Here is a 25,227-nt window from a genome sequence, read left to right as displayed (position 1 = left end):
TTGGGTGACAAGCTCAAATTCGTCAGCCTCCTGAGTTTGAAGAGGCGCTGTTGCGCCTTCTTCACCACACTGTCGGTGTGGGTGGACCATTTCAGTCTGTCTGTGATGTGTACGCCGAGGAACTAAAAACGTTCCACCTTCTCCACTGCTGTCCCTTCGATGTGGTTAGGGGGGTGCTCCCTCTGCTGTTTCCTGAAGTCCATGATCATCTCCTTTGTTTTGTTGACGTTGAGAGAGAGGTTGTTTTCCTGACACCACACTCCGAGTGCCCTCACCTCCTCCCTGTAGGCTCTCGTCGTTGTTGGTAATCAATCACACATACACAGTCAAATAGTATCTCACAAGCTAGAATACAGAACTAAATGGGTTCACAAGCATAAGGCATCACCTCCCAGTCTTAAAAACAACATGACAAATAAAACACGTCCAGCTTCTAGAATTGTCATTTCTACCTTGTGATCCTAGCAAGATTTGTTCATAAGATGCTACCTCCAACATGAATTATATTCATGGTTTCAGAGTAGGAGTGGCATGACCCTTCTAAATTCTAAGAATTACTCTATCTGATGTAACGATACCAACAGTGATTAGTGCAAAATCCTCATGTGTTACTTCAGGTAACTCTGTTCTATCGCCCAAGAGACATATTCTCTGTGAATTTGGAATTGTTAACCCTAACTATTCCTCCAGATATTTCAAAACATCACTACATTCCCATATTGCGTGTAAAAATGTCCCAGTGTCTTTTTAGCATTTCCAACACAGAGAACTGTTGGTCAGCCACAACTGATGAAGCCTGGTTGGAGTCCAATAAAACCTATGTAGTATCTTCTATTGAGTAAGTTTCCCCCGACTTCCCTGAGCTGGACAAGATCTTCAACCAGGTCATTTCACATTTAAGGTCAATTTGCCATATTGTTATTATAGGTTTTTATAGTATTTACTCTGCAGATGACTAAATATTGAGTAAAAAATGGATGCTTTATGTTTGGATAATTCCAAATACTCACCTATTGGGTTCTTTCCTGGATTTTGTTGATAGCCGGTTAACAAACATTCTCTCAATTGTAAATATTTCCAGAAATGTCTCCCACGACATATTTCTTTTTTTTTTTAACCAAATCTGAGTATGACATTAAATCATCTTAATTGTACAGATCACCTAAAGTATGAATTCCTTTCATTAGCCACTGTTTCCAGTACACATACTTCTTTCCTAACCATAGCCTAGGATTTTAACACAATGATGAGTATCCTTGTTTTAGATGTGAAATTCCACATATCTTGTGTACTCTTCTCCACAACTCTTTTGAGGTTGGGAGTTTCAGCAGACCTCTTCCCTATAACAATATGTGACAGATGATCAACAGGGGTGAAAGGATAAGTCTGTTTCCGTTCTGTTGTTATCCAGTCCAAGCCAGCATCCCTTTTGCCCCAATGCTTTGCCAAATGAGCCATTTTTTGTATTATACAATGTAACATCTGGTAAGCCAGGCCTCCTACATCTCTTGGTGAGCATATCTTCTTCATTTTAATCACGTTGATCTTTCCCCATAAAGAAGGTTTTATCTCTTCCCATTTTTTCTAAATGGGTCTTAATCTTAACTAGTAGTGGCTCAAAATGTAGTCCCACCACTTCCAACAAATTTGAGCTCAACTTAACACTCAAATATTTAATCCCATTTGAAATGAAATGCAGTAACAGTTCCGGAGTAACATATGGCATTAATTGGCATTGCTTCCGACTTATTCCAATTCATTTTGTAGCCTGACAAACTAGAATATGATCCAATGACAAGTAAGTAATCTGTAATGGTCATCAGTAGAAGGTGAGGACCAAAGCGCAGCGTGGTACGTGTTCATGTTATTTATTTAAAACTGAACCACATCTAACAAAGAAACAAAAAGCTCAACCGAAACAGCTCCGTCAGGTGCAACACACACTAAACAGAAAGTATAATCACCCACAACTCAAGAGTGAAAACAGGCTGCCTAAGTATGGTTCTCAATCAGGGACAACGATTGACAGCTGCCTCTGATTGAGAACCATACCAGGCCAAACACAGAAATACCAACTCATAGAAAAAATAATGCCCACCCAACTCACGCCTAACCATACTAAAACAAAGACATCACAAAGGACCTCATTTCAGAACGTGACATAATCGTGGTACAAAATGAAGAATATTGTCTGCATACATAAGCAGCTTGTGTTCTTTTCCTCCTCCATGTACACCCTTCATTTCTGGATCTGTTCTTATCATTGTCGCAAGAGGCTCTAAAGATATGGTAAACAGGAGAGGGGAGAGCGAGCAACCCTGCCTTGTGCCTCTAGAAAGACAGAAAAAGAGAAATAATTCAATTTGGAATTGGAATAGAGGACCCCTATCCATTTACAAAAGTCAGGTCCAAAACCACATTTTCCGAGCGTTCGTAAGAGAAAAGCCCACTCTACCCTGTCAAATGCCTTCTCAGCATCTAAGGAGACAGCAGTGGTAGGAACTATATTTGAGTGGTTTAACCACGAGATGTAAGAGCCTCCTCATATTATCAGTTTAGGTCCTGTTCTTAATAAAACCTACTTGGTCACTATGTATGATATTAGGTAGTGCTTTCTCTAAGTGTATTGCAAGGGTCTTAATAAGAATCTAACAATCCACATTAAGGAGGCTGATAGCCAAAACACTCCCATATTCTGTGGTATATCTATCATTTTTTAGGGATCAGTGATATCAAAGCCTCATTAAAGGTGTTCAGAAGGGAGATGTTTTTAGATGCCCCCGGTAAAACCACTGTCAATACAGGTACAAAAATGTCAATATACTTTTTATAATAATCTACAGGAAGGCAATCCAGACCAGATGACTTCCCTGCTTTCATAAATAAAATGGTGTCTCTAGCCACCTCTTTTGTTAAAATACAGTCCAGGTCCTCTACCTGTCTATCTGATAATCTAGGTAATTCTATACCAGACAAAGAAATATCCATATCTATGGGGCTCGCTGAACAGGAGGATGTATATAAATCTTCATAAAAACTTTGAAACACACTGTTTATCTCTTTGGATGAGGTCACCATCTTATTGCCCTCCTTAATTGCTGGAATCACGTTAGAAGTGTTGTCTTGCTAGGAGCCTACCTGTCTTCTCACCTCTCTCAATTAAACTGGTTTTAAGTCTAAACACTGCATATGCTGCCTTTTTGACATACATTTCGTGCAACTGAAATTTGAGTTTGCAAGCAGTTTGAAATGTGCTATCTGTGAAATGTCTTGTCAAATCCATTTCCAAACCACATATCTCAGTTTCTAATCTTTTTGCTGCTTCAGACTCTTCTCTCTTCTTTTTGGATGCATGTGCTATTATTTCCTCTCTACTATATGCTTTAGAGGTCTCCCATACTGTTTCCCATCCTGTTTCCCATCCTGTTTCCCATACTGTTTCCCATACTGTTTCCCATCCTGTTTCCCATACTGTTTCCCATACTGTTTCCCATCCTGTTTCCCATCCTGTTTCCCATACTGTTTCCCATACTGTTTCCCATCCTGTTTCCCATACTGTTTCCCATACTGTTTCCCATACTGTCTCCCATACTGTTTCCCATACTGTTTCCCATACTGTTTCCCATCCTGTTTCCTGTACTGTTTCCCATCCTGTTTCCTGTACTGTCTCCCATCCTGTTTCCCATCCTGTTTCCTGTACTGTTTCCCATCCTGTTTCCTGTACTGTCTCCTATCCTGTTTCCCATACTGTTTCCCATACTGTTTCCCATACTGTTTCCCATACTGTTTCTCAATACTGTTTCCCATACTGTTTCCCATCCTGTTTCCCATACTGTTTCCCATACTGTTTCCCATCCCGTCTCCCATCCTGTTTCCCATACTGTTTCCCATCCTGTTTCCCATACTGTTTCCCATCATGTTTCCCATACTGTTTCCCATACTGTTTCCAATCCTGTCTCCCATCCTGTTTCCCATACTGTTTCCCATCCTGTTTCCCATACTGTTTCCCATCCTGTTTCCCATACTGTTTCCCATACTGTTTCCCATACTGTTTCCCATCCTGTTTCCCATCCTGTTTCCCATACTGTTTCCCATCCTGTCTCCCATCCTGTTTCCCATACTGTTTCCCATCCTGTTTCCCATACTTTTTCCCATCCTGTTTCCCATCCTGTTTCCCATACTGTTTCCCATCCTGTTTCCCATACTGTTTCCCATACTGTTTCCCATCCTGTTTCCCATACTGTTTCCCATCCTGTTTCCCATCCTGTTTCCCATCCTGTTTCTCACACTGTTTCCCATCCTGTTTCCCATCCTGTTTCCCATACTGTTTCCCATACTGTTTCCCATACTGTTTCTCACACTGTTCCCCATACTGTTTCCCATACTGTTTCCCATACTGTTTCTCACACTGTTCCCCATACTGTTTCTCATACAGTTTCTCACACTGTTCCCCATACTGTTTCTCATACTGTTCCCCATACTGTTTCTCATACTGTTTCTCATACTGTTTCCCCTGTTCCCCATACTGTTTCTCATACTGTTCTCACCATACTGTTTCTCATACTGTTTCCCCCCATACTGTTTCCTGTTTCTCACTGTTTCCCCATACTGTTTCCCCATACTGTTTCTTCTCTCACTGTTCCCCATACTGTTTCTCATACTGTTTCTCATACTGTTTCCCATACTGTTTCTCATACTGTTTCTCATACTGTTCCCATACTGTTTCCCATACTGTTTCTCACACTGTTTCCCATACTGTTTCTCACACTGTTCCCCATACTGTTTCTCACACTGTTCCCCATACTGTTTCTCATACTGTTTCTCATACTGTTCCCCATACTGTTTCTCATACTGTTTCTCACACTGTTCCCCATACTGTTTCTCATACTGTTTCTCATACTGTTTCTCACACTGTTTCCCATACTGTTTCTCATACTGTTTCCCATACTGTTTCTCATACTGTTCCCCATACTGTTTCCTGTACTGTTTCCTGTACTGTTTCCCGTACTGTTTCCTGTACTGTTTCCCATACTGTTTCTCATACTGTTTCCCATACTGTTTCCTGTACTGTTACCCATACTGTTTCTCATACTGTTTCCCATACTGTTTCCTCTACTGTTTCCCATACTGTTTCTCATACTGTTTCCCATACTGTTTCCTGTACTATTTCTCATACTGTTTCCCATACTGTTTCTCATACTGCTTCCCATACTGTTTCCCGTACTCTTTCCCATACTGTTTCCTATACTGTTTCTCATACTGTTTCCCATACTATTTCCGATACTGTTTCCCATGATGTTTCTCATACTGTTTCCCATACGGTTTCCCATACTGTTTACCATACTGTTTCTCACACTGTTTCCCATACTGTTTCTCTTACTGTTTCTCATACTGTTTCCCATACTGTTTCCCATATGGTTTCCCATACTGTTTCCCATACTGTTTCTCTTACTGATTCTCATACTGTTTCCCATACGGTTTCCCATACGGTTTCCCACACTGTTTCCCATACTGTTTCCCAAGCTGTTTCTCATACGGTTTCCCATACTGTTTCCCATACTGTAGAAATATTTTCAGTTGAGCCTATGTTGATCTCAAAAAAGGATCTAAGATCATCTGGTGGTGATTGGCTAAATATTTCATCTTGTAATAGAATGGTGTTGAGTCTAAATCTATCCTTCCTCGCATTTCTGGAGTTTATATCAATATGTAACTCTACTATAGCATGATCTGTGAGGGCAATGGGCCCAAGCTGGCAACCAATCACATTATTAACCATCAATCATATTGTCCATCACTTGGTTAAAGTATATCTGCCCCTCCATATTTCCAGTATAACACTGACCTCATGAAAACAATCAGGGTCCTCCTTGTTGGGAGCATATATGTTGCATACCACTACCTTAATCCCATTTATAAGAGCCTCAATGCAGATAAGCCTGCCAAACCCATCAGAGTGATGCTTCAATATTACAAAACTGGTGAGGGGATTCAGGAGGACTTGCTGTTTGTTTGCTAGTAAATGTGGCCTTCTGTGAATACCATGTGTTAGGCTTGATGACGTTTTTAGAGTGTCAACATTCTAATAACGCCACTTTAGCAAGATGTTTCAAAATGTTTATATACTAAACTGTACACAAAGTCAACATATTAAGACCAAAATGAAAGTTTATGCCATTGATTTTCATTATTTTCATGCATGTATTAGGAGTTCTTTGTCTTTTACGGCGGTCCCACGTGACTCCCCTGGCTAGTAATTTCTCATGATAACAAGCTAGCAAGAAATTGCATAGCAACAGCATCAACTTCCGATAGATAGGCGAAGCACTAGTACTCTTTAACTGAAAGGATACAGTTCATTTACAGTATACTAAAATGAACTAATAGTATATAGTATGTAGTATATACTCATGAAGTATGTAAACTCAGCAAAAAAAGATACGTCCTTTTTCAGGACCATGTCTTTCAAAGATCATTTGTAAAAATCCAAATAACTTCACAGATCTTCATTGTAAAGGGTTTAAACACTGTTTCCCATGCTTGTTCAATGAACCATGAACAATTAATGAACATGCACCTGTGGATTGGTCGTTAAGACACTAACAGCTTACAGACGGTAGGCAATTAAGGTCACAGTTATGAAAACTTAGGACACTAAAGAGGCCTTTCTACTGACTCTGAAAAACACCAAAATAAAGATGCCCAGGGTCCCTGCTCATCTGCGTGAACGTGCCTTAGGCATGCTGCAATGAGGCATGAAGACTGCACATCTGGCCGGGCAATAAATTGCAATGTCCGTACTGTGAGACGCCTAAGACAGAGCTACAGAGAGACAGGATGGACAGCTGATCGTCCTCGCAGTGGCAGATCATGTGTAACAACACCTGCACAGGATCGGTACATCCGAACATCACACCTTGCAGGTGCCTTGGTGAAAGAGTGGGGTAACATCTCACAGCAAGAACTGGCAAATCTGGTGCAGTCCATGAAAAGGAGGTACTTAATGCAGCTGGTGGCCACACCAGATACTGACTGTTACTTTTGACCCCTTTGTTCAGGTACACATTATTCCATTTTTGTTAGCCACATGTCTGTGGAACTTGTTCAGTTTATGTCTCAGTTGTTGAATGTTGTTATGTTCATACAAATATTAAATAAACACAGTTGACAGTAAACGCAGTTGACAGTGAGAGGATGTTTCTTTTTTTGCTGAGTTTAGTGTACAGTATGTTTTACTCCAGAGTGTCGCAGTGGTCTAAGGCACTTCATCTCAGTCCTAGAGGCGTCACTACAGACCCTGGTTCGATCCCGGGCTGTATGACCTGCAAATTTATCGCTAGGTACCATGCTAGCCTGGCTAATGAGCAGAGGGTTTAAAGGGGAACTCCTGCTGGGTGTGTACCTGCAGGGTATCAGGTCTCAGGTGCAGCTAATGCTAATCCACTCTGCATGCTCATAGCTAAAGGACTGCAGCTGGGCCCGACTCTGTAATAACCCCTTTAAGAGCACGGCTTAATAATAAACTGATAAAGTGTTACTCTCGGGCTCGCTGTTGCTAATAGCCTCCTCAGAACTGAATACTACGACCCTAGCTAACATATCATGACCCCAAAAACACTCACCAGCACTCCTTCTCAATGTTATCCCTTAGCCTGTACTCAATAGCTTTCAGTCCTGTGGTGGTGGTGAATAACATAGAAAAACATCTCATTTAGTGATATGTGCATGTAACACCTGGACCACTGTTACCATAGAACCCACAGCTGCTTTTAAAATGTAGTCATGTTGGAACATTGCTGAATCATTGAACTTTAATGCTGCTCACCGCCACGTCTGTCTCTCTGTCTGCATATGGTTTGCTTCTCCCTCTCGCTTTCTCCCTCTTCTCCTCCTCTCTCTGAATGATGCATGAGGTGGAGGAGATTAAAAGCTGACTGTGGCATAGAGAAAAGGGTTTCATTTGTCAGTCTTTCCACTGCCTACCTAACAGGGAGGAAAACAGCTCGGTGGCACCTGAATGCTGACATTTTTCACTTAACGCTCCTCATAGCCTTTCATTTGCCAGGTGCAGCTCTGCAAACAGACTGCAGACACAGAGTGGCATAGCTGAGTACCATCTCTCTGCGTTATTTGTCTCCCTCTTTTTCACAAGCGAATTAATGTATGGACACACCACTAAACAGAAACACACATGCCCACACGAAGGCGCACACACACACACGCACATACTCACAGACACGTGGCGGTCCCACACACAGCGTACACTATTTCTATCTATCCATCAATGCTGTTGTTTTTTTACCTTATTCCGGTGCCACTATTAGAGACCATCCATCCTTTTGATGTGTGAATTATCTTAAGGAGACAAATCATGACCTTCCACAATGCCCTGAGGCCCTCTGGCAGGTCCAAAGCCCTGAGGCCCTCTGGCAGGTCCAATGCCCTGAGGCCCTCTGGCAGGTCCAATGCCCTGAGGCCCTCTGGCAGGTCCAATAACGTGAGAACGTGAGAACGTGATAACGTGAGAATGTGTGTGTCCATGTGTGTCCTAGTGCAGTGTGTTGTTTAGGCGTGTGTGAGTTTATTTGGAATGTCTGTTTAGGTGTAACCTGTATGTGTGCATGTACATCATCTTGTGTCTTATCCCTTAGTATTGTTAGCATTGCTCCTTTCTGGTATTTGTTGATCATGCCATTACGTGTAGATTTTTCAGCCCCTGCTGCTCGTTCCCGGGCAGTGGAAAGTATTTCTTCTCTAAATCATCTGAACCCGATCACATTGGTAAGCCCCATGGTTAAGCAGTTTGACTTCAAAGGCACAACGCAACACCTCTTGACATCACCTTACCTTCTCTTCCCCCCCTCTCTCTCTCTCTCTCTCTCTCTCTCTCTCTCTCTCTTTTCTTCTTCCTCTTTTTCTTCTTCTCTCCTCTTTTCTTTCTTCTCTCTATCTCTCTCTCTCTCCCTCTCTCTCTCTTTCCCCTCTCTCTGTATCTCTCTCTTTTCCCCCTCTCTCTCCCTTTTCTTCATATCTCTTCTCTTCCCCTCTTTTTTCTTTCTTCTCTCTCTTCTTTCTTCTCTCTCTTTTCTTCCTTCTCTCTTTTCTTTCTTTTCTCTCTCTCTTCTTTCTTCTCTCTCTATCACTCTCTCTTCTTTCTTCTCACTCTCTTCTTTCTTCTCTCTCTATCTCCCTCTTCTCCCTTCTCTCTTCTCTCTCTCTCTTCTGTCTTTTCTCTCTCTCTTCTTTCTTCTCTCTCTTCTTTCTTCTCTTCTTTATTCTCTCTATATCTCTCTCTCTTCTTTCTTCTCTCTCTTTTCTTTCTTTCCTCTATCTTTTCGTTCATCTCTCTCTCTCTTTCCTTTCCTTCCTTTTCTTTCTTTCCTCTCTCTCTTCTCTTTCATCTCTCTTTCCTTTCCTATCTCTCCTTTTCTTTCCCCCCTCTCTCCCCTTTTTTCATTCTTCTCTCTTTTCTTTCCCTCTCTTTTCTTCCATCTCTCTCTCCTTCCTTCTCTCTCTCCTTCCTTCTGTATCTTCTTCTTTCTCTCTCTTCTTCCTTCTCTCTCCTTCCTTCTCTATCTTCTTACTTCTCTCTCTCCTTTCTCTCTCTTCTTTCTTCTCTCTTTTTTCTTCTCTCTTTTTTCTTCTCTCCTTTCTTCCTTATCTCAATCCTTCATGCCTTTATTCTTTTGGAACTTTTGTGTGTAATGTTGTTTTTTTAAAATGTTTATTTCACTTGCTTTGGCCATGTAAATATATTTTTCCCATGCCAATAAAGCTCTTTGAATTGAATTGAATTGAATTGAGAGAGAGTGAGAAAGAGAGGTAACTATGGAAAGAGAGCAGGATGGAGAGAGAGAGAGAGAGAGAGAGAGAGAGAGAGAGCAGGGGGACCAACTTAACACAGAATGAATTACAACTAACCTTGAGCATTCAGTGGTCCCATGGGACATACATAATGGCTGTGTGTGTGTGTGAGGGTTGTAAGTGGGGCCTGCTGTAACTGGTTAATCATTGCAGACATAGATAATGGTGGTGTGAATATGTAAGTGCTCCCTCATTTTCTCTCTGCTTCATGGAAATTGTCAATATACTCTTAAAATGATGTGTGTGTGTGTGTGTGTGTGTGTGTGTGTGTGTGTGTGTGTGTGTGTGTGTGTGTGTGTGTGTGTGTGTGTGTGTGTGTGTGTGTGTGTGTGTGTGTGTGTGTGTGTGTGTGTGTGTGTGTGTGTGTGTGTGTGTGTGTGTGTGTGTGTGTGTGTGGCTTCATCGGTAGAGTAGAGTTGTATTTATCTTCATTACAGTGAACAGTAAAGAGACCTCGTGGATCAAGTGTTAATGTCACATTCACCAGTATAGTGAAATGCCTTTCCTGCAAACTCAAAACAGAACAATGCAATACTCAATAACAATGTATAACTAGAAAACCACACACCAGAAATAAGAATATAAAATATAAAATACACAATAAAGTAAGTAAGTAGGCATTGTCATGACGTTGCCCTCTTTGGGTACAGCAAACCCCATCCCCCTCTCCCTGTCTCCTACACCCAGGCTGCTGTGGTCAGAGAGAGGTCGTAAATTCCTGGAGGAGATGATCTCCTCATGGCCACAGTATAGAGAGAGAGAGTGAATTTTCATAGAAGAGAACAAAGGAATTTCTTCCACCTCACAGAACTTCAAAAACATTCATGTTCTGGAGAAGGTATAAAAGATCGGTGAAGAATCCAGCTACAAACTGGTCCGTTTGGTACAATTCTGTGGAACTCATGGGAGACAATACGGCCACATTACCATAATGCTGTTTATATAATAGGCTCAGAAATTAGGTTTACATCTAATTGTTGTATAAGATGAATGAGTGAGAATGATACTGTTTGTAAAATTGTGTAATGTGACTTTGAGAATTTCTCAACAGACCATATTTCTCTCCTTTACGAGAGGACGAAGGTTGCAGACCAGCTTACCTTTGATAACGAGAGGGCCAAGGTTAGAGACCAGACTGCTGAATCTTTTAACCATCCCACGTGGTTAAACTCTTAGACTATTGATACCGACAGAATAAGAATTATTAGTTACTAGTCTGCAGCTAGGAATTTGGTATCATTGAACGCGAAAACCGACAACCGCTGAAACATCTATCCATAACGACATGAATGAATGTCACTCTGAACTATCCATTCTAACCACGATAGAGAGGACAGACAAACTCTCCAACAGAAGCAAACTTTTCAACAGAGACCCCGACGACACACTGAGCGTAAAACATATATACTGATTGCAGTTATTCCCGAATGAGGGAGAGTTCATGTGCAAAGGATTAGCATTTCGATTGTTATAATTATCAACTGTGTGTTGTATTATCTCAGTTGACCCCCACTTCCCTTTTGTACACCAAGCCGCGATGCCGGTTTATCCCACTAGGGAAACTCCGTTATCATTTCCTTGTAACTATCTACTGTTTGTTTATGCATTTCTGTGAATTACATAGTTAGTAAATAAATTATTTTAAGGCAATTGATGTATGGATGACTCATAGTGAAGATGGTTCGTGCAGATAACCAGCAATTTTGGAATGAGACTAACGTGAGGTAAAATAAATAATTAATTAATCAGAAGACTATTGATCAGATATGAACATTTCTGAAAAGTTATATTAGGAAAATTATAACTTTGTAATCTGAATATTTTCCTTGGTGCCCCGACTTCCTAGTTAATTACAGTTACATGACTAATCAGTTTAAAAGCTTAACAATAATTACAGAGAGTCATTTGATAAAGATTTATCTTCAGTTTAATGATGCTAAAGACACGACAGCATACTATATACAGGAAATATGATAAAAGTCTGTTTCAATGCCAGATTTGCAGTGTTGACCCTTCTTTTTCAAGACATCTGCAATCCGCCCTGGCATGATGTCAATTTACTTCTGGGGCACATCCTGACTGATGGCAGCCAATTCTTGCATAACCAATCCCTGTACCTTTTGCAGAATATCAGTCTGTCCCTGATGTTTTTCCTGGAGAGAAGTGGCTTATTTGCTGCCCTTCTCGACACCAGGCCATCCTCCAAAAGTGAGAGAATCACTGACATGATGTCAGCTGGTCATTTTGTGGCAGGTCTGAAATGCAGTGTAAATGTTTTTGGGAGATTCAGTTCATTTGCATGGCAAAGAGGGACTTTGCAAATAATTTCAATTCACCTGATCACTCTTCATAACATTCAGAAAATAGACAATGGTTTGGGTGGTTGGTGTCTTTGACGATTTTCAGGGCCGGCCCTCCACACATCCTGATATAGATGTCCTTGATGGCAGGGAGCTCGTCCCCAGTGATGTTCTGGGCTGTCCACGCAAGCTTCTGTAACGCCATGCAATCGAGGGCGGTGCTATTGTCATACCAAGCAGTGATGCAGCCAGTCAATATGCTCTCAATGGTAGAGCTGTAGAACTTTTTGATCATGAGGGGATAGAGGCACTGTTGAGTCTTCTTTACGACTGTGCCTGTGTGTTTGGACCATTTTAAGTCCTTAGTTATTTGGACACAGAGGAACTTGGAGCTGTCTACCTGCTCCACTGCCGCCCCATCGATGTGGATGGGGAGTGCTAACCCCCCATTTCATGTAGTCCACGATCAGCTCTTTGGTCTTGTTGACGTTGAGGGAGAGGTTGTTGCTACGGCACCACACAGCCAGGTCACATTTATATAAAGTGACATTGTTTAAAGTGGCTAGTGATACATGTATTACATCAATTTTTCCATTATTAAAGTGGCTAGAGTTGAGTCAGTATGTTGGCAGCAGCCACTCAATGTTATTGATGGCTGTCTAACAGTCTGATGGCCTTGAGAGAGAAGCTGTTTTTCAGTCTCTCGGTCCCCGCTTTGATGCTCCTGTACTGACCTCGCCTTCTGGATAATAGCGGGGTAAACAGCCAGTGGCTCGGGTGGTTGTTGTCCTTGATGATCTTTTTGGCCTTCCTGTGACATCGGTGGTGTAGGTGTCCTGGAGGGCAGGTAGTTTGCCCCCGGTGATGCGTTGTGCAGACCTCACTACCCTCTGGAGAGCCTTACGGTTTTGGGCGGAGCAGTTGCTGTACCAGGCGGTGATACACCCCGACAGGATGCTCTCGATTGTGCATCTTTATTTTTGGTGACAAGCCAAATTTCTTCATCCTCCTGAGGTTGAAGAGGCGCTGCTGCGCCTTCTTCACCACGCTGTCTGTGACCATTTCAGTTTGTCCGTGATGTGTACACCGAGGAACTTTCCACCCTCTCCACTACTGTCCCGTCAATGTAGATAGGGGGCTGCTCCCTCTGCTGCTTCCTGAAGTCCATGATAATCTCCTTTGTTTTGTTGACATTGAGTGTAATGTTATTTTCCTGATACCACACTCCGAGGGCCCTCACCTCCTCCCTGTAGGCCGTCTCGTCATTGTTGGTAATCAAGCCTACCACTGTAGTGTCGTCTGCAAACTTGATGATTGAGTTGGAGGCGTGCATGGCCACACAGTCGTGGGTGAACAGGGAGTACAGGAGAGGGCTGAGAACACACCCTTGTGGAGCCCCAGTGTTGAGGATCAGCGGGGTGGAGATGTTGTTACCTACCCTCACCACCTGGGGGCGGCCCGTCAGGAAGTCCAGGACCCATTTGCACAGGGCGGGGTCGAGACCCAGGGTCTCGAGCTTACTGACGAGTTTGAAGGGTACTATGGTTTTAAATGCTGAGCTGTAATCGATGAACAGCATTCTTACATAGGTATTCCTCTTGTCCAGATGGGTTAGGGCAGTGTGCAGTGTGATTGCGATTGCGTCGTCTGTCGACCCATTGGGGCGGTAAGCAAATTGGAGTTGGTCTAGGGTGTCATGTAGGGTGGAGGTGATATGGTCCTTGACTAGTCTCTCAAAGCACTTCATGATGGTGGAAGTGAGTGCTACGGTGCGGTAGCCATTTTGCTCAGTTACCTTAGCTTTCTTGGGAACAGGAACAATGGTGGCCCATACTGGAATAAGGATTGATTGAATGTGTCTGTAAACACACCAGCCAGCTGGTCTGCGCATGCTCTGAGGACGCGGCCGGGGATGCCGTCTGGGCCTGCAGCCTTGGAGAAGGTTAACACGTTTAAATGTTTTACTCACCTGTATGGGTGTGTGTGTCAGTATTCAGAGGTTAAAGTTCTCTGTCAATGCGACAGGTTTCCTTCATGTGGAGACCGGAGAGGTCTTTCTTTTAGATCAGTATTCAGAGGTTAAAGTTCTCTGTCAATGCGACAGGTTTCCTTCATGTGGATACCGGAGAGGTCTTTCTTTTAGATCAGTATTCAGAGGTTAAAGTTCTCTGTCAATGCGACAGGTTTCCTTCATGTGGAGACCGGAGAGGTCTTTCTTTTAGATCAGTGTTCAGAGGTTAAAGTTCTCTGTCAATGCGACAGGTTTCCTTCATGTGGATACCGGAGAGGTCTTTCTTTTAGATCAGTGTTCAGAGGTTAAAGTTCTCTGTCAATGCGACAGGTTTCCTTCATGTGGATACCGGAGAGGTCTTTCTTTTAGATCAGTATTCAGAGGTTAAAGTTCTCTGTCAATGCGACAGGTTTCCTTCATGTGGATACCGGAGAGGTCTTTCTTTTAGATCAGTATTCAGAGGTTAAAGTTCTCTGTCAATGATCAGACAGGTTTCCTTCATGTGGATACCGGAGAGGTCTTTCTTTTAGATCAGTATTCAGAGGTTAAAGTTCTCTGTCAATGCGACAGGTTTCCTTCATGTGGAGACCGGAGAGGTCTTTCTTTTAGATCAGTGTTCAGAGGTTAAAGTTCTCTGTCAATGCGACAGGTTTCCTTCATGTGGATACCGGAGAGGTCTTTCTTTTAGATCAGTGTTCAGAGTTTAAAGTTCTCTGTCAATGCGACAGGTTTCCTTCATGTGGAGACCGGAGAGGTCTTTCTTTTAGATCAGTATTTAGAGGTTAAAGTTCTCTGTCAATGCGACAGGTTTCCTTCATGTGGAGACCGGAGAGGTCTTTCTTTTAGATCAGTGTTCAGAGGTTAAAGTTCTCTGTCAATGCGACAGGTTTCCTTCATGTGGAGACCGGAGAGGTCTTTCTTTTAGATCAGTGTTCAGAGGTTAAAGTTCTCTGTCAATGCGACAGGTTTCCTTCATGTGGAGACCGGAGAGGTCTTTCTTTTAGATCAATATTCAGAGGTTAAACTTCTCTGTCAATGCGACAGGTTTCCTTCATGTGGAGACCGGAGAGGTCTTTCTTTTAGATCAGTGTTCAGAGGTTAAAGTTCTCTGTCAATGCGACAGGTTTCCTTCATGTGGAGACCGGAGAGGTCTTTCTTTTAGATCAGTGTTCAGAGGTTAAAGTTCTCTGTCAATGCGACAGGTTTCCTTCATGTGGAGACCGGAGAGGTCTTTCTTTTAGATCAGTGTTCAGAGGTTAAAGTTCTCTGTCAATGCGACAGGTTTCCTTCATGTGGAGACCGGAGAGGTCTTTCTTTTAGATCAGTGTTCAGAGGTTAAAGTTCTCTGTCAATGCTTTCTTTTAGATCAGGTTTCTTTCATGTGGAGACCGGAGAGGTCTTTCTTTTAGATCAGTGTTCAGAGGTTAAAGTTCTCTGTCAATGCGACAGGTTCTTCATGTCAATGCGACAGGTTTCCTTCATGTGGAGACCGGAGAGGTCTTTCTTTTAGATCAGTGTTCAGAGGTTAAAGTTCTCTGTCAATGCGACAGGTTTCCTTCATGTGGAGACCGGAGAGGTCTTTCTTTTAGATCAGTGTTCATCTTTGGTGGACATGTCTGTTCCACCAAATATCTTCTCCAATATGAGATTTTCTCTGTTACACTGTGTGCACTGAACTGACGTGCATGATTGTTGCTGGCCCTTCCATGTTCAGATGAAGGGAATGAAATAGTTTATAATGATCACCACCGCGGCGCTCAGCTCAAACAGTGGTGTGTCATTCAAATCCTATACTTCATCACTCAGGATGTAACTTTCCTGTGTTTTTGCCTTATAATGTGGGTTATTAAATGTAACTAGTTATAATGTAGTTATTCAAATTTTATCAGCTGACCTATTCAGCTTGTTGTTGTGTGAACATTTTCCTCTCAAAGCACATTCAAGTTTCGAGAGCTGTAGGGTGAGAGACAAGTAGTCAATACAGACTTTTTAAAGTAGTTTTGAACGTTTTTGTAAGAGAGGGGATCCCAGTTTTACATTGCTGCCATGTTTCTTTCTGTACCCCCTCAATTGCTTGTGTGGCATCGTTTTTACAAATGCAGTTATAACCATAGATTCAAGCATGGTTTAGGTGCAGCTGTGCAACTGAGCTCTTAAAGGGCACTGACATACATTGTAATGAACCCCCACAACTTTGGAGAGGGAATAATAACTAATTATAATTTATGTTCAGTACCAGTTAAACATTTCGACACACGTACTCACTTGAGAGTTTTCTTTATTTTTACTATTTTCTCATTCAAGGTTTTAAATTGTAGAATAATAGTGAAGACATCATAACTATAAATAACACGTATGGATGAGATGAAGTAACCAAAAAAGTATTCAACAAATCAAACAAATCAAAATATTTTTCAACAAATCAAAATATTTTATATTTGACATTCTCCAAAGTAGCCAGCTTGATGACAGCTTTGCACACTCTTGGCAATCTCTCAACTCTCTCAAGTGTGTGCGTGTGCGTGTGCGTGTGCGTGTTCCATTAGAGTATTTCTGCTGGTAGAAGCAGTTGTCCACTTCCCACATCTTATCACACAACGTCCTCATGACTCTCCATGTTGGACACAGTACACACTAATCGGTCCCATCATGTTAGGGTGTGTCTTACAATCTCAAGGATGCCTGAAAGCTTAACTAACTACTCTTATCGTAAATATCTCATGAGTCTCTCTGTTGTAATGCATGCGATCTAATGGAGGAGCAGAGAGCTCGATGCTGAAGATGTGTTGAGCAGTGGGGGCTTGATTGGAGTGGCATTCATTCTATATGGGTGCATAGCTCTAATGTACTGTGGGCCAGTCAGCATCACTTATGTCACAGCCAGGGTTTGAATATGGATGTTTGTTTACTGAAGGGAGAAATCGGCCACTTAGAGAGCGGCCAAGTCAAGTCTATCAGATAATGAACACACAGCCACGGAACGCTATTTACACACACACACTAAACAGAGTGGTTAAGGGCAAGTGCAGAAATGACGTCAGGTTTGGTTAAATTAACCACTCTATCCCTGGGCTGTAGAACATGGATCATATGTTAAACATGTTGAGTCTGGTCTTGATACACACAGAGCTGTTGGAGATGTGTGAACATTGACCAGAACATTGGCTTGGCTTTTGTTTGGACTTTTACTATGTGTTGGGCACTTGACGGTGTATGAAGTATACAACAGCATTTCACTTTTGTTCTTAGGAGGTCCAGATTTCAAAATATTGACCACACATTCATGTATGTTGATGTTGACCAGAGGATTGTCTGTTTTCTAAGGAGTATTTTGAGGTCAACCACACTTCTTTTATTGGCTCTTTCTATGTGACCGTTGACTTCATGTATTTGTATTTAAAGTATTATGAGATTGTGAGTTAAACATTTGTCAGTTTAGCTGAACCAAAATAGTTTTGTCTTTATGCATTTATTAACTTATTAAAAACACGGAAACAAACAAATGTTCTTCCACCCCCCTCTGTCCGCCCCTGTAGAATCCTCTGTGAACGTTGACTAGATGTTAGAATGGAAGTTCAACGACCTCGGCCTAACTTTTATCTATCCCTCTCTCCACCCTTGTAGGTGTCATCTATACCACAGACACTCTGGACCGCGAGACCAAGGACTCCTATTGGCTGACCGTGTACGCTGCAGACCACGGGGTGGTGCCCCAGTTCGCCATCATGGAGGTGTACATCCAGGTAGAGGACGTCAACGACAACGCCCCCCTGACCTCTGACCCTGTCTACCACCCCGTCGTCATGGAGAACTCTCCCAAGGACCTGTCGGTTATTCAGATCCAAGCCCAGGACCCGGACGCCACTGGGGGAGCAGAAAGACTGAGCTACAGGATAGCTAGTGGGAACCCACAGAACTTCTTCACCATCAATACCAGGACCGGTGAGTGGGGAGGGGGAGATGGTGTGTGTAGAGTTTTGGAGGAGGGGGAGATTGTGTGTGTAGAGTGTGGGGGAGGGGAGATGGTGTGTGTAGAGTGGGGGGAAGGAGGAGATTGTGTGTGTAGAGTGTGGGGGGAGGGGATGGTTGTGTATGTGTGTGAGAGCACAGAGACTGAGTTACAAGATAGATAGCTACAGTTGTTCTTCACAATCAATACCACCATCAATGGTAATTGGTTTGTATGCAGTGTGTGTAGTAGTGTGTGAGGTGTGTCAGGTTCGTGAGTGTCTGGGTGTCTCATCTGGTTAAATAGGGCTCTGCTGATGTTGGCTGGCCCTGCAGGACATGTCTTTGGCTGGGGACTTGTGTATTCTTGGAGTTGGTGTGTTTTCTTCCATCTGCACCAGGGGGGGGGGGGGTGTTTTTTGTCTCTGCTTCAATTTTAGTGACAGGTTTTAATCTGAGAATCTGTAAGTGTGTGTCCATCGAAATCTTTGTGAATATGAATGTGTCTTTGTGTGTGTGTGTGTGGGTGTCTCTCTCCTGTCTGTCTGTCTGTCTGTCTGTCTGTCTGTCTGTCTGTCTGTCTGTCTGTCTGTCTGTCTGTCTGTCTGTCTGTCTGTCTGTCTGTCTGTCTGTCTGTCTGTCTGTCTGTCTGTCTGTCTGTCTGTCTGTCTGTCTGTCTTTTATGTTGCTGAGAGTAATTCTGGGAAACTGCTTATTCACACACATAACTGATAAGTGTGTGGTCCCAGACAACATACACCAGAAACATACACAATGGGGGCGTAACCCTTTAGGGCATCCACCCATGGTGCTCAGAATGACAGACATCACCTTTACATTATGATAATGCATCTTAACAGAACATGCAACTCCTGTAATGAAGCATGTAATAATTTTTTAAAAACATTTGCCAAAATGCAATTAACGGGAAAACACCATTCTAAACAGAGCACCTGGAAAAACACCATTCTGAACAGAGCACCTGGAAAAACACCATTCTAAACAGAGCACCTGGAAAAACACCATTCTAAACAGAGCACCTGGGAAAACACCATTCTAAACAGAGCACCTGGGAAAACACCATTCTAAACAGAGCACCTGGGGAAACACCATTCTAAACAGAGCACCTGGGAAAACACAATTCTAAACAGAGCACCTGGAAAAACACCATTCTAAACAGAGCACCTGGGAAAACACCATTCTAAACAGAGCACCTGGGGTAACACCATTCTAAACAGAACACCTGGGGAAACACCATTCTAATCAGAGCACCTGGGAAAACACCATTCTAATCAGAGCACCTGGGAAAACACCATTCTAATCAGAGCACCTGGGAAAACATCATTCTAATCAGAGCACCTGGGAAAACACCATTCTAAACAGAGCACCTCATGCGAGCAGTTCCATATGTGGCAGAGATAAACATCTTTGTTATAAACTTAGAAAGAGGAGGAATCTAAAGATACAACAACGAGGATGGGTTGTTAATATGACTAGGATCGCACCTTTGGGTCCTGGACATCAAAATTAAGTTGATATGAAAACCAATAGAACAGGGGATAAATTCTGGTTTCAATGACATATAAGGAAGTCTTTATAAAACGATCGCCTCCATGTTTCAGTGGTAGGATTTTGCCTAGGCTCCTTTGAAGCAAGGTAAGACGTGCCTCATAATATGAAGTAAAAACGTTCAAGTTTCAAACAATTAAGTATCAGTTTTCAAAATGCATACTAGCCTCAGCTCACATTGCAAAGTGATGGGTGACACACCTATGCACTTCAACAGCGAATGGGAGGCGTGCTTCAAAATGATAGCTATTTTTAACAGGAACCGTGGTGTGTGTGTATATGTGTGTATGTGTTGGAGCGTCAGGCTGATCAGATGTGTGTAGCCGAGAGCAGCAGCTCCCAATATAGAACCCTGACAGGATGAAACACACAGCCTCAGAGAGGCAACAGCAGCACATCTGAGAACCAGGAACGTCCACTGGGACACACACACACATCCACTAGGACACACACACACATTCACTGGGACACACACACACACATCCACTGGGACACACACACACACACACACACACACACATCCACTGGGACACACACACACATCCACTGGGACACACACACACACACATCCATCCACTGGGACACACAAACACACAGACACATACATGCAAAATAGATATAGAGAGGGGAATAGAGAGAGAGGATGAAGAAAAAGTGAGTGGGTGGTTGAGAGGAAAAGAGAGAGAGAGAGGGATGGAGAGACAGACTGACAATATTCATCATACATATTATACTTGTCAGCTGTGAGCTAATTGGAACCAGCTATATTTGTCTTTCATTTAGGTCAGAATCCTTTGCTTACAGTTATATAAGTCTAGATTAATTGTAGAGCATCTCTGTAAACACATACACCCTCTCTTCTAACCCTAAACACACCCTCTCTTCTAACCCTAACCACACCCTGTCTTCTAACCCTAACCACACCCTCTCCTCCCTCTCTTCTAACCCTAACCACACCTTCTCTTCTAACCCTAACCACCACCTCTTCTAACTCCAACCACACCCTCTTTTCTAACCCTAACCACACCCTCTTTTCTAACCCTAACCACACCCTCTCTTCTAACCCTAACCACACACTCTCTTCTAACCCTAACCACCTTCTTTTCTAACTCTACCACACCCTCTCTTCTAACCCTAACCACCTTCTTTTCTAACTCTACCACACACTCTCTTCTAACCCTAACCACCTTCTTTTCTAACTCTACCACACCCTCTCTTCTAACCCTAACCACACCCTCTCTTCTAACCCTAACCACACACTCTCTTCTAACCCTAACCACCTTCTTTTCTAACTCTCCCACACCCTCTCTTCTAACCCTAACCACACCCTCTCCTCCCGCTCTTCTAACCCTAACCACCTTCTTTTCTAACTCTACCACACCCTCTCTTCCCTCTCTTCTAAACCTAACCACACATTCCCCTCCCTCTCTTCTAACCCTAACCACACACCCTTTTCTAACCCTAACCACACCCTCTCTTCTAACCCTAACCACCCCTCTCCTCCCCCTCTTCTAACCCTAACCACACCCTCTTTTCTAACCCTAACCACACCTTCTCTTCTAACCATAACCACACCTTCTCTTCTAACCCTAACCACACCCTCTACTCCCTCTCTTCTAACCCTAACTACACCTTCTCTTCTAACCCTAACCACCCTCTCTTCTAACCCTAACCACACCCTCTCCTCCCTCTCTTCTAACCCTAACTACACCCTCTTCTCCCTCTCTTCTAACCCTAACCACACCTTCTCTTCTAACCCTAACCACCCTCTCTTCTAACCCTAACCACTCCCTCTCCTTCCTCTCTTCTAACCCTAACCACCCTCTCTTCTAACCCAACCACTCCCTCTCCTCCCTCTCTTCTAACCCTAACCACTCCCTCTCCTCCCTCTCTTCTAACCCTAACCACACCCTCTACTCCCTCTCTTCTAACCCTAACCACACCCTCTACTCCCTCTCTTCTAACCCTAACCACACCCTCTCCTCCCTCTCTTCTAACCCTAACCACACCCTCTCCTCCCTCTCTTCTAACCCTAACCACACCCTCTACTCCCTCTTCTAACCCTATCCACACCCTCTCCTCCCTCTCTTCTAACCCTAACCACACCCTCTACTCTCTCTCTCTATCTCCATCTCTCACTCTCTCCCCCTTACCCTGTATGATGTTGAATATTTTAAATGTCCTTTATGAAATGTTGATGATGAGGTCAACAGTGCATCCATCCACAATCATTCTCCCAGATTTACTGTGTGGAACAAGACACTCTCAGAAGCTCTCTATATGCCTGAACACACACACACACACACACACACACACACACACACACACACACACACACACACACACACACACACACACACACACACACACACACACACACACACACACACACACACACACACACACACACACACACACACACACACACACACACACACACACACACACAGGTTCTGACACCGATAACATTAGTTCGCTCTGCTCACTTAACGTGTTTATGATAGATGTAAGGAGCATGATGCTAGAAGTGAACATACATCTGACTGCTGACTTGCGCCCTTTCCCCTACATTGGTAGCTATCACAATGCTACAGTATATATAGCATTTAAGATAATCCATAGCTAGTACAGTATATGATGAAACACAATACATAGTGCTAATCTGTCATTTAGCTAGCCCCTTTGTTCATGTTTCGATAATGGAAGACCAGCAGATGATGCTAAGATAACTGCTGAAAGTGACCTTGGTGATATCACTGTACTCATCCACAATGCATTGGTGGTGATATATACTGTATCATTGTATTGAAATGTCTGGAGCATTCATGAGTTGAATATATATTCAATCATTTCTCATCCGACAGAGATTATCTTGCTTTAGAAGTGTGTGTGCATACAGTATGTGCACGTGTGTGTTTGTGCATGTGTGTGTGTTTTAAGTCAGTTACTAGAAAAGAAGAGAGCAAGAGAGGCCTCAGATATTGAGCTTTAGTTCCTGCAGAAAAAGGACACACACATACACATTTGCACACACACCAGAAGTAGCAACTCATCCGGAAGCTGAATCAGCAGCTAGTCTCTCCCAGCTATCGCCTCATGAAAGAGATACAAAGTGCTGGCTGGAATTTATTATGATTTTTATTGATGAGCTGTTTTTGTCAGTCCCTCATTCTCCCTGCGGACAGATATGTGTAACGCCCGTCTGACTCCAGTCACAAATTTGATGACTTGAGACTTGACTTGATAGAAAATTAAACAACTTGAGACTTGACTCGGGACTCAATTTAGAATTGGGACTGATGACTTGAAATGACCTGGCCAGATTTGGGAACGTTTTCTCATTTTGTGGCACAGAGTACGTGTGGATCAGGCTACTCTCCACACAGCCAGAGACTGTATCACAATGTCAATCAACACAGGTCAGGTGACCTACATTAGTGCAGTGAGACGGTGTTGAGGGGTTGCGAGTGTGAAACTGAATGGGAAACATTCATACATATTTTAATAGGCTAGATATAGCCTACCATTTGTATTTGGTTTGTTTATTAAATCTGGTTACTAACATAGGCTTACAGCATTGCACCAAATTATTGTAATCTGTGATTCAGAGCCAAAAAGTTGTGCGTCTTGACTGTTGATCAATGACCAGTCATCAGCATTGGCGTGCAAAGCTGGTCGCACATAGCCAGCTAAGTGACCAGAAAGCACTTGATTCATTTTCTCCGGTTTGCCTTGCAAAAACACAGTATCCTACCTACCATAATATTATCCATATAAATTCAGTTTAGCAATCTGCTACGGTCTCATGTTTGCCAGAACAATAGGCTGGTGATGTCAGATAGGCCTAGTTTGGCTGGGTTCTAATTCCTTATTGTACCTCAGTAGTGGTACTGGCTACATGTCTTAAGGTGTAACATCGCACCACCTTCAATACTTATGGGATTATGCCATCTGACCCTGAAACCCTGCAGCATACCGGTAGACTATCTGACCCTGAAACCCTGCAGCATACCGGTAGACTATCTGACCCTAAACCCTGCTGCATACCGGTAGACTATCTGACCCTAAAACCCTGCTGCATACCCTGAAAAACCCTGCTGCATACCGGTAGACTATCTGACCCTGAAACCCTGCAGCATACCGGTAGACTATCTGACCCTGAAACCCTGCAGCATACCGGTAGACTATCTGACCCTGAAACCCTGCTGCATACCGGTAGACTATCTGACCCTGAAACCCTGCAGCATACCGGTAGACTATCTGACCCTGAAACCCTGCAGCATACCGGCTAGCCCTGAAACCCTGCTGCATACCGGTAGACTATCTGACCCTGAAACCCTGCAGCATACCAGTAGACCATCTGACCCTGAAACCCTGCAGCATACCGGTAGACTATCTGACCCTGAAACCCTGCTGCATACCGGTAGACTATCTGACCCTGAAACCCTGCAGCATACCGGTAGACTATCTGACCCTGAAACCCTGCTGCATACCGGTAGACTATCTGACCCTGAAACCCTGCTGCATACCGGTAGACTATCTGACCCTGAAACCCTGCTGCATACAGGTAGGACAGAGAAGTTCAAATGTGACATGATATCGCTAATTCATATTGGCTGTTAACGTGAATGACTTTCAGCTCAAAATGAAGATGTAAAATGTTGGTATTTTGCTCTCTGAAAGTGCTTCACCTTTGCACGCGTACATGTGCTAGAGAAGAGATTGCTCATTTGCTGAACAGCTGTAGAATCGTTGCAGCACAAACGTCAAAATATAGGGAGAGATGACTGCCATAAATTGATATGCAGCTCCAAAAATAGTTTGGTGATCAGGAATATGAACTGTTTACTTTGCAAGCTCACCAACAATGGGCATCAAGCAACAATTATTAGCATGGGCCTACTGGTCTTTTAGTAATCAAATTTGCTTGAAATTGCTTGAAATTGTTAATTGAATTATGACGCTTGCATTTGGAATTTGTTGTTAAAATAAATTCTTACATTATCAAAATGTGTTTTTAGACAAAATAATGAAAAGGGCTGTCTGGAAGCCACAAGAAACAGACACAGAATGTGTGACCTTGGCACTATTAATTGGCTCTCGAGTGGCGCAGTGGTCTAAGACACTGCCTTTCAGTGCAAGAGGCATCACTGCAGTAACTGGTTCAAATCCAGGCTGCATCACATTTGGCTGTTATTGGTAGTCCCATAGGGAGGTGCAGAATTGACCCAGCGTTGGCTGGGGGAGGCCGTCATTGTAAATAAAAATGTGTTCTTAACTGACCTAGTTAAATTAAGGTTATATCTGCTTTAAGGATAGTTCTAAGATATTGAGCATCAGTTTTCACATCACATATCTCAGAGCTGTTTTGTAGTGAATAATGTTTTCATAGCCCATTAAGGTACTCACCTTAAACGGTACCTAAAGTACAGAGTATCAAAAACCTGAGACATTTGTACATTTGTTTTCCTTTTGGGGTGGTACAATAGCAGATAGAACCTTATGGCTCTGAAGTGTCAATCTTGGTTCAACCTT

General features: G+C 43.0%; 1 protein-coding gene across 1 annotated transcript in view; it reads left to right on the top strand.

The window, feature by feature from the left end:
• The window catches only part of LOC123992578 (protocadherin Fat 3-like), a 350,119-nt gene that overhangs the window by 171,058 nt on the left and 153,834 nt on the right, over positions 1-25,227 (top strand). The window contains exon 3 of the mRNA XM_046293819.1: positions 17,800-18,117. Within this exon, the coding sequence (XP_046149775.1) occupies positions 17,800-18,117 (318 nt within the window). The remainder of the gene's footprint in view (positions 1-17,799; positions 18,118-25,227) is intronic.

This window comes from Oncorhynchus gorbuscha, linkage group LG13 (genome assembly GCF_021184085.1).
Source record: "Oncorhynchus gorbuscha isolate QuinsamMale2020 ecotype Even-year linkage group LG13, OgorEven_v1.0, whole genome shotgun sequence".
Lineage (NCBI taxonomy): Eukaryota > Metazoa > Chordata > Actinopteri > Salmoniformes > Salmonidae > Oncorhynchus > Oncorhynchus gorbuscha.
The sequence above is the reverse complement of the archived record's forward strand: the minus strand, read 5'-3'. Positions and strand labels throughout refer to the sequence as shown.